The sequence below is a fragment of the Nuphar pumila genome, chromosome 4, assembly GCF_984573655.1.
Source record: "Nuphar pumila chromosome 4, dmNupPumi1.hap1.1, whole genome shotgun sequence".
Classification (NCBI taxonomy): Eukaryota; Viridiplantae; Streptophyta; class Magnoliopsida; order Nymphaeales; family Nymphaeaceae; genus Nuphar; species Nuphar pumila.
In genome coordinates this window covers 5,781,973-5,794,215 of record NC_143252.1, presented here as the reverse complement: position 1 = coordinate 5,794,215, position 12,243 = coordinate 5,781,973, and the positions used below count along the sequence as shown (strand labels likewise).

Genomic DNA, 12,243 nt, shown 5'->3' with positions numbered 1-12,243 from the left:
ACACATGGGAAGGAGCACAGCTTGCCAGCGTCACTCCTGCAGTCACTTGCAAAGATCGCTCGTGCAGTCGACATGGAGCCCAACCGTCTTATTGATGGTCTCTGACTCCCTTTTCTCCCGTTTGACAGTTGTGGGCATTTGACTAGAAAGAGCATGATGACACCTAGGGCGAGCCCTCCTAGGTTAGTTCAGTAAATTAGAAACCCCTTTTTGGTTGTGATTCATTGTGATGGTTCCATGGTTGTGTCCCAACTGGGACTTGTGATTGCTTTTTGATGCCCAACTAAGCTCAACGAGCCGAGCCTGGGCCAGCTTGGCTCGTTGTACTCAGCTCGAGCTTAACAAACCGAGCCGAGCCTGAACACCCGTTTACTTGGGCAAACCGAGCTTGAACATGCCAAGCTTGGCTCGTGTGCATTCCTATGCACTCACTCTAATGGCGTACCTTTTGCATAATGGGTCAATGAAGAAATGGGAACAGCGACTTAAGATCAATTCAAAAATTGCCGTGGGATGCCAAAGGTATTCATACTAGGATTTCTCAACCTGGGGCAGACCCAGTCTGAGATTTTTTCAAGCCACAGGCAAAGGCCAGAGATGAGAAAAACCAAAACCAGCAGTAAAATTTATGAGAAAACATTATAGAATTATTAAAAACGTGAATGTGCAATATGAAGCACAAGCAGAAGCAAGTGCAAACTGCATGGAACCGGATTACCTAAAAAGTGCTCCCATTGGTTGATCATTGAGACAAAGAGAAAGTCACAGGATTTAATAATGATATTAACTTTTCCCATATCAATATCTGTGATACAGTCTATCAGAACTAAGTTCTAAAACATATGAATCAGTGTTGTCAAAAGCGCGCCTCGCCTTGAGGTGAGGCCCTCTATGCCTCAAGGCACCAGCCTAAGGCGTGCGTGAAGAAGAAGAGTTTTTTTTCACAGCTATAAGAAGAGTTTCTTAGTGACTTTTTTATAGTTTTTTTTAATCAGTTTTATGTTGTGTAGTTCTTTTCACAGCTATATAATTTGTTTCTAAGTTATATAATTAGTTTCTCAATTATATAATCAGTTTCTCAGTTACTTTTACATGTTAATGTCATATTTTTAGTATTTATTTTAGATTTTCTATTTCTTATTGGTTGTTGCTTCATCAATAAAGCATTTTTTATTTGTATTTTTAGATTTCTTTTATAGTTTTTTTTTTAAGTTTTCAAAAAAAAATTGAGGCTTACGCTTTATGCCTCGAGGCTTAAGCCTCGCTACGCCTCAACGCTTTTCACAACATTGCATATGATATGAATGAAATATATTCTCAGAAATAGCAACAAGCTCCCCTTGAATTTGTCTGAAAAACCAATTTCTCTACCTGAATTATACCACAAGATGTAACAGCCAGTCCAGCAGTCCCAAGAATGAAATAGAAAGAGTCAACAGCATAAACTAGTGCATTACAATAAGAATGCCAGTTTTTTAAAGATTCAGACTGACATTGTTGGCCATAAACGGAGAACATGAAAACAGGGTCTCAAGATAAATTTTCATCATCTACCAACTACAGCAATCACCCTAAATAACCTTAAAATGTCAAGAAATCTAAAATCATGATTATTTTTAAGGATTCAAGTACATGTTTCTTAGATTTTCTATAACTGAGCGCTGTTTGCAATTGACAAAGGCATCAATAAACAAGCAAGAAAAAACATAATGGAACACTCAGTAATTACATATTGTATAATTAGTGCAAAATGACATCTTTCAGTGCACCCTACATGACCAAGAAACTGGGGAAAAATATACAATACAGTATCAAGTATCATGTCACTTAGAAAGTGTTGGCAAATTCTTTGTGTGAACATGTCATGTCTGATACAGCATGTATGCTATGTACATGCATTTGGAAGTAGTGCATTCTGAAGGATGATCATCCTTTGATAGATTAAACCACCCAAAGAATAGTGCTTAAGAGGGATCTATAAAGTTATAAACTAAAATAACGTCTACAAAAGCTACAGTATGAAGACAACTGCAGAAAAAGAAAGCCCAAAGAAAATTACCGAACATCCGGTGCCATAACATGCTCAATGGTGGATGAAACCAGAGCAGACAGCTGTCCAACAAAGACATCCTGAGTAGAACTAACGCTCACAAGTTGGTCCCTTGGAAAAATCAAATTTCGTAACCTAGGAATTGTCTTATAACTGACACTTCCTTCTTCAGTTTCTATCTTTCCATATGTGCAAGGGCCTGCTGAAAGGTCGATCACAACATATCTGCATAGTGTATAAAACTTTCAATTTACAACATTACAAAAACAAAAAAGACATGAAAAAACGCACATATTACAATTTACAATAGAAGAACAAGGGATATCATTGAAGTTATGAGTCCTAGAAAAATAAAGGACAAGGATGTTCAAACTTCAGCCCATGTTGTCAGTCACATGCATCGACACACACACACCTATGGACTTGGCTCAAGGTGGCAGCTGGAAGCATGGAACACAATGAAGAAACTGAAAAGAGAAATTTCCACAAAACTTTATGAACTATAAAGTGACTTCAGGTTCACTCAAGAGTATAATCATTAGGTGACGATATTAGATATTTCTCTCAAAACAGAACATTAGGAATTCAATTAAGTTTGAGAAAACCAATAAAAAGATCAACTAATGTAGAACCAAAATAATCAATCAAGCATTTTCATTACATTACATTAATGAAAAGCTGCAAAATTCATATATGCCCAAAGATATCCCCAGCAAAGTTCACCATATAGGAGAGGTAGCACCTTAGCCCTGTCCCCAACAACTTGATTGGATATGTCTCTTGCATTCAATGATTCCTCTGTGTAAGTATTCTTATTACTTTTCTCAAGAACCACTGATTGAATCCACCACCCAAAAACAACCTAAAACCAAGCCCCTTACTGATGCTATATTGCAACCCTTTGGCTTACTGCCATTCAGTCTCTTCTATCTTTTCTATTACAGTGAAAGGTAGGAATGACCCCATCAGTTCAGCCATAAACTCTTCAAGAAAACGGAAGTTCCACACATAAACCTCCCCCATTAGACAGTTCCATTATCAAAAGCAAATTGAGGATAAGGCATCATATTGGAAACAAGAATAATTGGAAGGAAAAGATATTAAGAACTTCTCTAATAAACCCATCTCATGAAGCAGCAGATATACATACACACCAACATACAGAGATAAGGCATCAGAAGGTCTCTACCGCTAAACCCGTGATTGTTCATCCACAGAGAGTATCATATTTAATATGATATTTTGTTTCTATAACAAAAAACATTCACAGAGAGTTGTGGATAAGAGCATGGATGGTGAATGCAGATGTTCAATGGTGACAAAAATAAACAGAGATTGCGTGAATAAATTGGGAAACTGAAGATCATTGGTCCAGACTTTGCAGGATGACTCAAGATATGAGAATAATCATGGTACCCTCTTCAATTTGGTTACACAGTCAACCAGAAGATCAATGTTTTCATTCCTCTCTCAATGATGCTGAAAATTTGGGACTAATGTTGATCATTAGTGTCGTTCTCCATAAACATGAACTGTAGCCAACACCTAGTGAAGATGCAACTGGTGCTTGCTTAGTTAGTTACACATCGATACTTTCTGGAAGTAGGATAGGTGGATTTGTGCAAATGACTCGATTTGTGTAAATGACTCCATTTGTGCAAATGACTTAACAGCAGATCTTCAGCATCCTAGAGAATTATCATGCTTTATGGTCCAATCAAAACCATTAGATCACTTACACAATTATTAATAGTGACATATTTGCATATTTCAACCCATACAAGTTATCCCTTGTGCATAGAGTATGTTATTCCAAGCAAATAAGAGAAGCTACACCATTTAAACTAAAGTGAGTGCAGAATGAGCAAACAAAAGTACATATTTAATGAAAGATACATGTGTTCGTTTCCAGGTAACATACTCGAGATATTTAAAAATTGACTTTGGTTCACTTGAAAAATGTGGTTTGAGAAACTATATGTGGAGCAGTTCAACCCATATAAGTTATATCCCTTGTGCATAGAGTATGTTATTCCAAGAAAATAAGAGAAGCTACACCATTTAAACTAAAATGAGTGCAGAATGAGGAAACATAAGTACATATTTAATGAAAGATACATGTGCTAGTTTCCAGGTAAAATACTGGAGATATTTAAAATTTGACTTTGGTTCACTTGGAAAATGTTGTTTGAGAAACTACATGAGGAGCAGTTTGGCATATATCGATACTAACTGTTCATAATTTGGTAACTTTGACTCCATTAACATCAAATAATGGATCATTTTCAGCCTACAGCCTTTATCTTCAAACCCTGGATCAAGCTAATCCATTGATACAAATAGTTCATGGGCAAAATTTGAGTTATTTGGACCCTGAGAATTGACAGGACCAGCTGCTAGTATTCGTATATGAGATTATCATGGTCAATATAGACATATTCGTCCAAGTGACACATCTGATGGAATCAATTTTGGACTTATTCACCCATAGTTATTCATGCAAGGGTTGGTGATAGGGGGGTCTATACTCTATAGACATCCTGCCTTTATGAATATCTGAGAGACCAAAAGAGGTAAAGATGGTTTATTTATCACCAAGTGGAGATTAATACTATATGGTGATCACAGGAAATTCATTGGCATTGAATCGGGTATTCAAGAAGAAATAGGTTCAGCCCATCAATAGTAAATCATTTCAATGAGATGTAGCATATTTGGAAAAGGAGCAAAGTTTTTTAAACGACTTCTGTTCTCCTGCTATATCATTTTCAAAGGGCCACAAAGTTATTTTCCATGTGTCAAAAACAAACTGTAGCAGCCGGATCAATATATCACTGCCACAACCTGGTTGAGATCTCATTATGACTAATAGGGGCCTTATGTAAGATTACTAAAACATGTTATAGTTACATGCAAATGCAAATCACATTTACCTGCCAGAACCCAACCAAACTTGAGATGCACCACCTCCATTATATCTGTAACGATAAATATAATCACCCTCTTGTTTCTTTAGCTCTTCATCTGTGAGTTCATTCATTCTATCATACATTATCTTGTTAAGATCGATTTCTTTGTTTCTAGGATCCATTCTGACCTGCAAAAGAAAAAGAAGCAGTACAAAACTATCATAACTGCAATCTTAAAAGAATAAAGGCAAAAAGCTTCAAATCTATTCAGAATGTGCTTTTATCAACTGAACAAATAACCGCAGGAAACATCAATAGCATATCTTATCTTACAAGTTAAGCATCAAGAGCAAACAGGACGGGGGTTACATCCTATACTAATTACACATTCTAGATATTGGAACTTAGGACACAAAAAAGTAGAGATATGCTTTTACCTTATCAAAATTTACAATGAATATAACACTAGGTACAGGCCGATCCTTCTCAGCCATAGAGGACATGCTTTCCACATCAAACATGAAGGAGTATAATTGCTTAAACACAGGCTCCACTTTTGTTGCTTCCACCTCAAAGACAGGTAATTCCCTCCCATATTCACTCTGGAGTGCAAAAGAACAGTGGTTTTACTTCAGTAATTGTGCCAGCAACCTCACTTAAGAGATTAGACCAATAGGTACCGATGTAAAATGAAAAAAAAATGCATAGCTTGGTGAAAGTACAATAATTACCTCTCTTGCAGTTCCAGCAGGAACCATGGCCTCCTTCAATAATTTCTCAAGGGCTATAAGTTCTGGTTGTCCCACCTGGCATCAATGTTTACAAGGCATATATGCTGATTTTAAGATGGCAAAAACTCAGCATCAGGCAAAATCTAAACAAATACAAATTTTACAATTACCTAAACATTCCCAAAATTAAAATTATGGTGATGAAGGTGTTGCAGACATGCAGCACCTAAGGAAGAGAGAGAGAGAGAGACTACAGAAACTCAGATTTTCCATGGAAGCCAAATTTCACATCAAAATGCCACATACCAAGACCTTGTAACCATAAATTGGGATATAGAGGAGAAATAAAACTATAGAAGCTCAGAGATTCCATGGGAGCTGAATTTCACCTCGAACTTGAGAACAGCAAACACTAGAGCAGAGATAAACTACAGAAGCTCATACTTTCCAAAATTCACATCGAAATGCCACATGCCGAAGCCTTGTAACTGTAGATTGGGATATAGAGGAGAAATAAAACTATAGAAGCTTAGATATTCCATGGGAGCCAAACTTTACCTCGAACTTTAGGACACCAAACACTAGAGCAGAGAGAAAGAAACTACAGAAGCACAGATTTTACATGGAAGCCAAATTTCACATTGAAATGGCACAAAATGATAACCCTGTAACTGCAAATTGGGATATAGAGGATAAATAAAACTATAGAAGCTCAGAGATTTCATGGGAGCTGAATTTCACCTCGAACTTTAGGACACCAAACACTACACCAGAGTAGGCAAGCAACTACAGAAGCTCAAATTTCCCATGGAAGCCAAATTTCACATCGAAATGCCACATACCAAAAAACTTGTAACTGTAAATTGGAATATAGAGGAGAAATAAAACTATAGAAGTTCAGAGATTGCATGGGAGCTGAATTTCACCTCGAACTTTAGGACACCAAACACTAGAGAAGAGAATAGGACTTCCTCGATTTAGATTACATTATTGAGATGTGACTTTGGATCTGGATCTAGATCCAAATCTGGATCCAGACTGACATGATTATGTAACAGTTGTATAGTTGTGTTTTCCTGTTTTGCCCCTCTCATGTAAGAGGTCTTGTACTACCCACTTAGGGGCATTATTGTACTACATGTTTTGATATTAAAAGGAACCAGTGACAAACAAAGGGTGTGGAGACATTGCTACAGCTCTCTTTTTTCCTATCTCTATTCTTCCTCTCTCAATCTCCGGTGACACATTCCTGATTTACATGGTATCAGAGAGCGGTTGGGTTTCGATCTCCACATCGCAGTAAGTTCTGAAAGATCTTGGTGTTTTAAACCCTTGGTGTTTCCTTCCCTTTCCTCTATTTGAAACCCTAGACCACGATTTTTGGTTTTGGGTCCTACTTCTTTTCTCAAACCAAGATTTAGATCATGCTCCTTTTCTTAAGGACGTGAATCTGTTTTTCACGTTGGTTTCAAAACCCTAATCTCCTGATCTGAAAATTTATCCTATTTTGTTTCAGATCTGAACTTATATTCAAACCCAAATATCTCAATCTGAAAATCTGTCCTATTTTGTTTCAGATCTGAATCTGAATCCAGATCTGAACTTGTTTTCAAACCCTAATCTCTTGATCGGAGAATCTGTTATTTTTTATTTCAAATCTGAATCTGAATCCAGATCTGAACTTGTTTTCTCCCATAAAGGGTGAATCCAGGTTCAGGCTTCCTGATCTGAACCTGTTTTCTCTTCTTTCAGATCAGGAACTCACGAACCTCTATTTTTCTCAAAGTCTTCATTATTCTTTTCTCAAAAAAAAAAGGGAGGGGGATATAAATTGTTCCTGCTTACAAATTAATATATTGACTTGCTGTTGCTAACTTTTTCGTGACTGAGTCTGTCCTGCAAAAAAAAGGCAGATCAGCATTCTGTTTACGACTGAATTTTCAGTCTATCTGACTTTTACAGCAGCAGCATTCGAGCCATTTTCCCCTTGCTCATTACTCTATTTGCTATGGATTTTTCTTTTTTTTCTTCTTTGGTCATATCTATCAGCTTTCTTAACCAGTTAGTTTCGGAAAAATTGACTACTTCCAACTTTCTTAACAGGAAGAGGCAAATAATTCCATTTAGTCGAAGCCAAGATCTTTCGGGACACCTAGATGGGTCGGTTAAAATCCCACCAGAATTTGTGTTGCGGGAAGAAAATGATTAAAAGGGAGTTGTTATTGCTACAGTTCATGTTCGGAAGAGTATGTATCTTGGATGAAACGTGATCAAGCACTTGTAGATTATATCATGTCTACCCTATCACAAAAGGACTTAGTGAGTATTTATGATGATTGCACAGCCATGGAGCTATGAGCCAGACTTGTACAGACATACTCACAGGTTTCGGATGCCAGGATCATGTTATTAAAGAAAGAGTTTCTAAATCTTAAAAAGGGCTCTTTGTTAATCATGGAGTACCTCAATAAGATTAAAAAAAATGGAACAGCTTGCCATGGTCGATTGTAAGATCCCCGATAAAGATAAGGTGCAAAAGGCCTTCGATGGACTCAGGCCTGAATATAATGTACTATACACCACTTTGTCTTGTTTTGATGAGTTGACCACATTTGAAGCCTTGCGTCCCAAACTTCTTAAGTTTGAAATGAATTTGACAGGTATATCAGAAAGTTCATCAACGACAGCAGATAGCCATAATGTACTCACGTCAGGAACATAGTATGAAAGAGGAAGAGGAGGCAGCCGAGGAGGATGGAGATGGGGACGAGGAGGAAACCAGGGAGACCGTGGGCTGCTTCCTTTTCCCAACACTCTTCCTACCCCATATCAAGGCATGAAAAATCCCACATGTTTTATCTGCAAGAAACTGGTGTTAAAATATGTGTACTCGTACACATATATGTATGTTGAAATATAATCCTTAAATGTACAAGTATATATTTATTTATATATATATATATATATATATATAAAGATACGTATACATATATATATATATGTATACGTATCTCTATTTATATATATATATATTCTCTTCCTAAAATTAGGTTAGCCACTTGGAACATAGGGTCTTTAACTGGTAAGTTGGTAGAGTTAGTAGATGTTATGTGTAGGAGAAAGATTGATATTTTATGTCTTCAAGAGACCAAATGGGTAGGTGAGAAAGCTAAAGTGATAGAACCTTGGGGATATAAGATTTGGTATACAGGAATAAATAGGAATAGGAATGGAGTAGGGATTGTTATGAGTCGTCAGTTTATAGATAATGTAGTTCAGGTCCGTAGGAAGGGTGATAGAATTTTACTTATTAAATTAGTATTAGGTACGGATATTATTAATATTATTAATATTATTAGTGTTTATGCACCTCAAGTAGGTTTAGATGATTCCATTAAGCATCAATTTTGGGAAGATTTAGATGGAGTAGTACAAGGGATATCTTATGGAGAAAAGCTTTTCATCGGCGGTGACCTTAATGGACATGTACGCATTAGTAGGGATGGATTTGAGAGTATCCATGGAGGCTATGGTATAGGAGAAAGAAATGAAAGTGGAGAAAGGATTTTAGATTTTTGTTTGTCCTATGATATGATCGTAGCAAACACTTGGTTTAGGAAGAGAGAGTCTCACCTAGTAACATTTAAAAGTGGGGTTAATACAAGTCAGATAGATTTTTTCCTACTTAGAAAGAGAGATAAGGGTTGTTGCATCGATTGTAAGGTTATACCGGGAGAAAGTGTAGCTACACAACATAGAGTCTTAATTTTAGATCTTAGAATTAGACAATGCCGCAAAAGGGATAGACATAGGATAGATCCTAGAATTAAGTGGTGGTCACTGAAAGGAGCTAAACAAGGAATGTTTGTAAAGCAGGTAGTTAAGGAAGCTAATTGGTGTCTCGAGGAGGATTCAGAATCAATGTGGAATAAGATAGCGGGTGGCATGAGAAAAGTGGCTAAGGAGGTATTGGGTGAGTCTAAAGGCGGTGCACCACTAGGTAAGGATACATCATGGTGGAACGAGGATGTCAAATTAGCTATTAAGGTTAAAAGAGAGTGTTATAGAAATCTAAGTAAGAGTCGTGATAATGAGAATTTGGAGAAGTATATGATAGCAAAGAAGGAAGCTAAAAAAGTTGTTCGAAACGCGAGGGCTAAGGTATATAAAGAGGTTTATGACAAGTTGGATACCAAAGAAGGCGAGAAGGATATTTATAGGCTTGCAAAGATGAGAGATAGGAAATCGAAGGATTTGGATATGGTTAGATGTATCAAAGATGAAACGCAAAGGGTTTTAGTCAAAGATGAGGAGATTAAGGAGAGATGGAAAGATTATTTTGATAAGCTATTTAATGATAGTCATACTCAAGATCTTGGAGACTTCTCCATTCCTTTTCATGAGATAAATCGTGACTTCATGCGCAAGATTCAAAAGAATGAAATTGCAGAGGCTTTGAAGAAAATGAAATCAAGAAGGGCAGTTGGCCCAGATGGTATACCTATCGAGGCTTGGAAATGCTTGGGAGAGAAAGGTTTAGAATGGTTGACAAATCTTTTTAACTTGATTTGGCGAACAAATAAGATGCCAAATGAGTGGAGGAAGAGTACTTTGGTGCCTTTATATAAGAATAAAGGTGATATACAAGATTGTACAAACTATCGTGGTATAAAACTCATGAGTCATACTATGAAACTTTGGGAGAGGGTGATTGAGTCTAGGTTGAGGAAGGTTGTCACGATATCGGAGAATCAATTTGGTTTTATGCCTGGTAGATCAACTATGGAAGCTATACATCTTCTTAGACAACTTATTGAAAGATATAGAGAGAGAAATAAAGATTTGCATATGGTTTTTATTGATTTAGAGAAGGCATACGATAGAGTACCTAGGGACGTTCTCTGGTGGACAATGATGAAGAAAGGTGTTTCTCTCAAGTACATTAGTATAATTAAAGATATGTATGAAGGAGTAGTAACCAATGTCCGCACGTGTGGAGGGGTGACAACCAATTTTCCGATAACGGTTGGGTTACATCAAGGATCTGCTTTAAGCCCTTTCCTTTTTGCGATAGTGATGGATGAGCTTACGAGATCAATTCAAGAAAATGTACCGTGGTGTATGTTGTTTGCTGATGATATTGTTTTGATTGATGAGTCTAGAGCTGGGGTTAATGCTAAGTTAGACTTATGGAGACAGACATTGGAAGCTAGAGGTTTTAAGTTGAGTAAGAGTAAGACTGAATATATGGAATGTCGGTTTAGTAAGCAACGAAGTAGGGATGGGAGTGTAGTGAAGCTTGGTGAGCAAGAAATACCGGTGAATGATTATTTCAAATATTTGGGATCCATCATTCAAAAGTATGGAGAAATTGATGGAGATGTAAATCATAGGATAAAGGTTGGGTGGATGAAATGGAAAAGTGCAACTAGAGTGATGTGCGATCGTAGAATGCCATTGCGGTTGAAGGGAAAGTTTTATAGGACGACTATTAGACCCGCTTTACTATATGGTACGGAATGTTGGGCTGCCAAGAGACATCATATTCAAAAAATGAGTGTAGCTGAGATGCGGATGCTTAGATGGATGTGTGGAAATACAATAAGAGATAAGATTCGGAACGAGGAGATACGTAAGAAGGTAGGTGTTGCACCCATTGAAAATAAGATGCGAGAGAATCGTTTACGGTGGTTTGGACATATTCGGCGAAGGCCTAATGATGCTCCAGTTAGAAGGTTGGAGAAATGGGAAAATAGATTAGTTAAAAGAGGTCGGGGTAGGCCTAGGAAGACTTGGATGGAGATGATCGGAAAGGATATGAATGCTTTGAACCTCACCGAGGACATGGCATTGGATAGAAATGATTGGAGGAAAAGGATTCATGTGGAAGACCCAAAATGAATTTCTTTTTTGGTTCATATCGCTGACCCCAATTGTTTTGGGATGAAGGCGTAGTTGTTGTTGTTGTATTTTTATTAATAACAACAGTGTGGACAACCTCAGTTGTGTTGTTGTTGTATTCTCTTCCTAAAATACCCTCGAGGGTATTCTTGTAATTTGTCATTTTACGCATATTCCAGTTGGAATATGCATGTAATTTTTCTTTTATTTTTTAGTTTTTTTTTATTATTTTTTTTGGTTTGCGCCACCTAGGGAGGCTCCCCAAAGAGTCGTTGGGGAGCCCCCAACGGTCACAAATGTGACCGTTGGGGGCTCCCAACGACTCCTTTGGGAGCCCCCTATGTGGCTCCTCTCTTGTGTTATAAATAGGGGTCTCCCCCTTTGTATTATATACTCCTTGGAGGAGATTATGCTCCATTGTATAGGGTTTTTACCCTTTTCTTCCTATTTCTTCAATAATATTCAACTTATGACTTTAAGTCATATTTATCCCTTTTATGGGTTTATGTATTAGCACTTGATGTGCTTGTGTTGTTCCCTTAAGTGGGTATATTCGCACTTAATGCGCATGTGTATGGGTTCATTATCGAACCTAAAATATTCAAAGTCACTTTCTAACATGGTATCAGAGCCCGGTTACGATGGGGTTGTC

The 12,243-nt window shown here is 37.3% G+C and overlaps 1 protein-coding gene across 2 annotated transcripts in view; it reads right to left on the bottom strand.

The window, feature by feature from the left end:
- LOC149839164 (uncharacterized) overlaps window positions 1–12,243 on the bottom strand; it is a 49,957-nt gene that overhangs the window by 29,556 nt on the left and 8,158 nt on the right. For both annotated transcript variants that reach the window (XM_090002332.1, XM_090002333.1), the window contains exons 3-6: window positions 5,691–5,765; window positions 5,397–5,561; window positions 4,984–5,147; window positions 2,060–2,275 (exon numbers count right to left, since the gene is read on the bottom strand). In XM_090002332.1, the coding sequence (XP_089858458.1) occupies window positions 2,060–2,275; window positions 4,984–5,147; window positions 5,397–5,561; window positions 5,691–5,765 (620 nt within the window). The remainder of the gene's footprint in view (window positions 1–2,059; window positions 2,276–4,983; window positions 5,148–5,396; window positions 5,562–5,690; window positions 5,766–12,243) is intronic.